At 41.6% G+C, this 5,893-nt stretch overlaps 1 protein-coding gene across 1 annotated transcript in view; it reads right to left on the reverse strand.

The window, feature by feature from the left end:
• Positions 1-5,893, reverse strand: part of UGDH (UDP-glucose 6-dehydrogenase) — a 45,162-nt gene that overhangs the window by 25,552 nt on the left and 13,717 nt on the right. The window contains exons 2-3 of the mRNA XM_019526354.1: positions 4,664-4,832; positions 1,086-1,187 (exon numbers count right to left, since the gene is read on the reverse strand). Of these exons, the coding sequence (XP_019381899.1) occupies positions 1,086-1,187; positions 4,664-4,825 (264 nt within the window). The 5' untranslated portion in view covers positions 4,826-4,832. The remainder of the gene's footprint in view (positions 1-1,085; positions 1,188-4,663; positions 4,833-5,893) is intronic.

Here is a 5,893-nt window from a genome sequence, read left to right on the forward strand (position 1 = left end):
CTCCAAGCCCAAAGGGAGGTCTCCCCTTATCTATTCAACATGGTTAAAAAAAAGCCCCCACTCCCCACCCTGTCTTAGATTTGAGTACAAGGGAAGGGAGGGGGCAGGAGCATCTGCAGCTCCAACTCCAAACCTCACTCTGAGCCTTTCCTCTCCCCCAGTACCACCCCTGCTTACAGCTCTGGCCGGGACATGGCTCTAGCAAGTGGCAAGGAGGATGGAATACATTATGCCTCAGACTGATGCCATGAAGCAGCAGCAGCAGCTCAAGGCAAGGCTACCACCACTACAACAGCTGCTGCAGGGGAGCAGGGGGAAGCAGGAAGGAGCAGGGGCAAGTGGTGGGGGAGGTGACAGGCCACCAGATACCAGGGGGGTACAAGCACTGTGGGGTGGGCAGACAGAGTACAGGCATGGGTGTCATGGGCGGCATGGGCAGGAGAAGGTAAGTGACATGGGGAACAAGCAGGAGCCAGGCAGCAGGGGACACAGGCACTGCAGGGAACCCACCAGCACTAGGGGGCAGGGAAGAGCCAGTGGCAAGGTGCAGAGATCACGCCACTCTATTCCCCACCACTTCCTCCCCACTATCCATTCCCCTGCCACTCCTTGCCCTGCTGCAGCAGTGGGGGGTGGGGACAAATTTAAAAAGTCAACCCTCCAAAAATTAATGTCTAGGCATGAACAATTAAGAAAAATGTCTAGATTCCAATTATTGAGGAGGCGGTCATCTTAAAATTTAAAGTGGCCCTAGATTCCAGCAAATATGATGTATGTTATATAAACTTACTGAATGTCAAACTGAGTGCATCAAGTATTTTACAGACAAAGAGAGATAAATAATAGGCAAGGGGCCCCTCAGCAGGTCCAAAAAAAATCTTAGACGCCACAAGTCAAGTATACTTACTCCATTAAATCCTTTTAGGATCATAAAAAGTCAGTGGTATTTCTCATGAAACCCACCCCATCACTTATTGAACCAAGGCAAAGCGTACATAGCAAAGTGAAGCTCCTTCACCTTCCCAATTTAAGCAAAGCAATTTAGTAGTCACAACAAATATTCAAGTACAAAGAAAATCACTTACAGAAATAAATACCAGATCAGCTTCTCTAATGGCATCATCAATACCAGTGGAAAAGAAGAGATTCCGTCCTCGACAAGACTCTACTACTTCTTTTAGCCCTGGCTGGAGAAACAAAGCATTAGAGAAGGCTGGACAGGCATCTGGCTGGGGTCATCTGAACTCAGCACTCTTTTTTGCTTAGGCAGGGGGTAGGACTTGATGATGCGTTGAGGTCCCTTCTGACCCTAGCATATATGAGTCTATGAAGTCAAAATAGCAGCAAAAGCTGTACCAAAAACTGGCAAATTGCCCTCAGGTAAAACAAGGCTTTTCTTAGGAGGGAAAGGGAAAGACGTGTGAGGCAACGGCTTGGCTTTTGATTGAGCTGGCAATATCTGTTGGATCAAAATTTAAAAAAAAACTTGTATGAATTCACAAGTTTATTTCCTGACAAAAAAAAATATAGTCCTCTCCCATGCAAGAAACACTTATAAAGCAGAGATAAGTGGAAGTCATCCTTTCAACCCTTTCCATCTCCCAATGGGACCACATCTGCCATCCAAAGCCTGGGCCCTGGACATACAAAATACACGCCCCCACCCTAATGCCATTGTTAGAAGTGATTAAACAAAACACAATCCCTTTGTAGTAGTAAAGTACACATTTGGAGGAACTGGATCAAACTTAGATGGAACATGTTCTTCATAAACATACTATGTTGGAACACCTCACTCAACCCCCTCTCTCAATATAGGCAATCCTTGACTTACAACATTTCTAAATTGACACCGTTTCAACTTTTTGACATCAGTTTTGACGTCACAATGCTTGATCTGATGTGATACCATGACAGCAAACAAGTCGCTGTGTCACCCATCTCCCTGGAGAACATCTGTCCAAACTTCCTTGGACGCTTTCTTTAAGAAAGCGGACAAGACTCCAGAAAAACCTGCAGCCAAGACTCCCGAGAAGAATCCAACCAAGAACCCTTCAAAAAGTCCAACAAAGTCACCTCAAAGAAGTCCTTCCAAATCAATATGATTGTCATTTACAATATAAATACATTAAATGTAGCTATATTACTCATCTATAATTGATCAAGTACAAAATTCTGGGTTATTTTTGGTGAAAACAGGGTATCAGGCCTTGGAACCAATCCCCCATTTATAACACTGTTTGTTTCCTATGGGAAAAATCTGTTCTGAGTTGCAACATTTCAACTTAAGACGTGGTTTTCAGGAACCAATTGTGTTATAAGTCCAAGGACTGCCTGTATAAGACTACCCAGAACACCTCTTCTAGACAAACTTGAGATTAGAATGCCCTACAAAAAAAGTAAAAAGCAACTGTCATCACCAAATGTAAGCCACTACTCTGAAAATCTCCACCTTGTAAAAAAAACCCCACTATGTATTTTCAGATTACAATAAACTACTTCACTATCAAAAGAATGACACAAGATATTTTGAGTAACTGCCAACTAAAGGTTCAGTTTGGCAGCACTATACCTAGGCAAGACTTTTTTGCCGTCTCGCTCTTTACTAGATCTCTAACCTAAGCAAAATTAAAAAACAACAAACAACTCAGGTAGGAAATCACTATTACAAAACCAGAGTTTCAGACAAACATCACCACTAGATTATGAACATTCCAGCTGTGATTTTTCTAGGGTTCAGATACAAAGATCTGTGCTATAAAAGCCAAAGAATCAGCTTGCATCTTCCAATCTAGAAAAGGGGCAAAGAAGCAGAAAGTGCTGAGGGTGAAAAACTGCAATGGTCTCAAGGCAGGCAAGGTTCTTTGGGTATATGTGGTATTTTCTGTTAGACCAACTAAATAGTTGGGGGGAAAAAAAAAAAGGGTTATTTGCAAGCTTTCAGGCACAAACTCTCTTCATCAGGCATAGGGAGATTCTGCTGGTGTGTTCTTAGCCTAATAAAAGATATCACATTTATACAAAAAACCTTGCCTCCTTATGTCCTTAGACCAACCTGGCTACAACCAACAGTTCTGCAACTGTCTGAACACATTCCTGGCAGTTTTGAAACATTCTTTGTGAGCAGTGGTCATCATGCTGAGAACCACAAGTGGTGCTTGTATACACAAGACAAGCCGTTTTAGCTTGTTCAAATGGGGTAAGTATCAATATAAAATAAAATATTTGTTCATCCATGTTAAAATCTGCACTCAACTTTTGTTTGCTAATCTGAACGTTATAAGCTTTACCCTTCATTAAACTTTAACCAAGTTTTGAAAACTAAGAGGAAATTCTGTGGTCTTGATTTCTAAACAAAGGTAAACAAACTAACTTTGTCCTGTCCTTGGCATAGGCAAACAACATAGAAAACAAGCTTCTATTTTATTGGCTCAGACATTTGTTAAAAAGAAATGTGAAAGGTTAAGAAGTCCTAAGGACATATTAGTATAAATACATAATACTATCAGGTAGCATGAGACAGCATGACTTATTTTTGAGAGTTAAGTAAGAACTGACATTTATTTCATTATCAACACAGAAAAGATAAGCAATTCGATCTGGAATAAGTTTTTTTATAATAGTTTTGTTATATGTAAATTAAAGCATGAAAAACAGAGCTACTTTTAAATTACCAAAATAGTGAAAAGTATCCAGCAACAAGATTAATAATAATAATAATAAATCAGTATTTTTATGCTTTTTTTTTTTAATTTTGGGAAATAAGAGTTCTCCCACAGCATAAATAACAGTGTCAGATCTGTTCACGCAGATGTGTTTACCAAAAGACAGCAGCCTTCACACATCACAATCAGGAAGTTAAAATCTCTTAGCATATCTGAGTGCCTCGATCAGATCAAATAGAATCCTTCTTCACAGGGAAGGGATGTAATTCTAACAAAAAGACTTCCAGAAACACTAGATCCTCACAAGCTACTAACACAGGATTAATAGGGAGTAAGGCAGCAGTATCTGAATTCAATAACAGAACTTCTTCTAAATTCAGTACTACCCACTGTGACTAAGTGACAGAATTGGCTCTGTGATGTCTTTTCAAACTTTCCAACCATTTAGAATAGCTTAGAAAAGGGAAATACTTAGCCACTACATCCATATTATAACAGAATCAAGGATACAGTTGCAACATGTTTCAGACTTAGAACATTTTTAAAAACTTTATGGTGCGAACAGAGCCAAAAGCACAGTAGTTTGAGGACACAGGGAGACTCCATACTATTTGTAAGGTACAAGTTCTATTTGCATGGTAACACATGGCTAACCTGGTCACAATCAGGTCCCCTGGCCAGTCAAAACTGTAGAGACCCAAAAGAGCCATGACTTACAATTTACTCGACTAAGCTGCACAAGACTATCTTTACAAAAATCTTCCTGCACCTGACAGCACCAAGTGGCCAGTGGTCATCTGAAAGCCTGGTTTATGGCATACTATTAGCACGCAGTCAGTGCAAGAACAAGGTTTCTGAAGGAAGCACATAGTCCTGCCATGGTCCTAGAACACTCATTAAGAGTCAAACATGGGCTCAGGGCCACCACCCATGTGAAAGGAAGCAAATTCAATATAATATGAAGGAAAAAAAAAATGTTGCATTAAACACAAATTTACCTCATAAATTGGAAGCCTATCAGAGTTCCAGGCATTGATTCTAGCTTCATTGACATCCACAACCGTAACCTTTATTTTAGGGCACATCTGTGCAATGACACTACATGTCGGCCCACCAACATAACCGGCACCAATACAGCAGATTTTCTTGATTGCAACCATGGTTGCTCTGGAGAGGAGAGGAGAGGAAGGTAAAAAGAGAGACGCATGATAATTAACAGTCACTCAAATAGTAAAAATAAGCAGAATGAGCCAAGAGTGTGCCCTTGTTGCAAAAGGGGCTAAAGGCATACTGGGCTGCATTAGTAGGAACACTGCCACCAGATGGAGGAAAGCTATTATTCTCTATTCTGCACTGGGGAGGAGTACTGTAAGGACACATCTGAAGTACTGGGTGCGTCTACAAGTGATGATACACATCACCGTAGCAACAGGCTATGTGACGTAGCATCTGGGGGCAAAACCCACAATGGCACAGCTATGTCACCATAGTGATGCACTCCTGTTACAATGCATCGCTATGGCAACATAGTGCCTAAAAATAACTGTGCATGGTGTAGTAGACTGTTACTGCACCATCTTTTAGTACTTCCAACTGGACACAGTCTACACATGCCGCTATGGCACTGTTGTTACTGTGCTGTCTAAAAGATGGTGCAGTAACAACAGCATCATAGAGGCATGTATAGATGCACCCGCTGCATCCAATTTTAAGCTCCCACTACAGAAAGGAAGTAGACAAATTGGAGAGTCCAGCGGAGGGCAACAAGACTGGTTAGGGGTCTGGGACATGTAACTTATGAGGAGAGGCTGAGGAACTGGGCTTAGTCTTCTCTTATCCAGCCTAAATGAGGGGGGATTTAATAGACATCTTCAACTACCTGAAGGATGATGCCAAACAGGATGGAGCTAAACTGCCCTTAGGGGTGGCAGATGACAGAAAAAGGAGCAATGGTCTCAAATTGCAATAAGGGAAGTTTAGGTTAGATATGAGGGAGAATTTTCGCATGAGGGGGGTAGTAAAGCACTGGAACAGGTTACCCAGAAAGGTGGTGGAACCTCCATGCTTGGAGATTTTCAAGACCTGGCTAGACAAAGCCTTGGCTGGGATGATATAGTTGGGGGATGGTCTTGCTTTAAGCAAGGGGTTGGACTAGATGACTTCCTGAGGGCTCTTCCAACCCTGATTTTCTACGATTTCTATGAAAAGCAAACAAATAAATGAACCCA

This window comes from Gavialis gangeticus, unplaced genomic scaffold (genome assembly GCF_001723915.1).
Source record: "Gavialis gangeticus isolate Ggan-Ray unplaced genomic scaffold, GavGan_comp1, whole genome shotgun sequence".
In the NCBI taxonomy this organism is placed as follows: domain Eukaryota; kingdom Metazoa; phylum Chordata; order Crocodylia; family Gavialidae; genus Gavialis; species Gavialis gangeticus.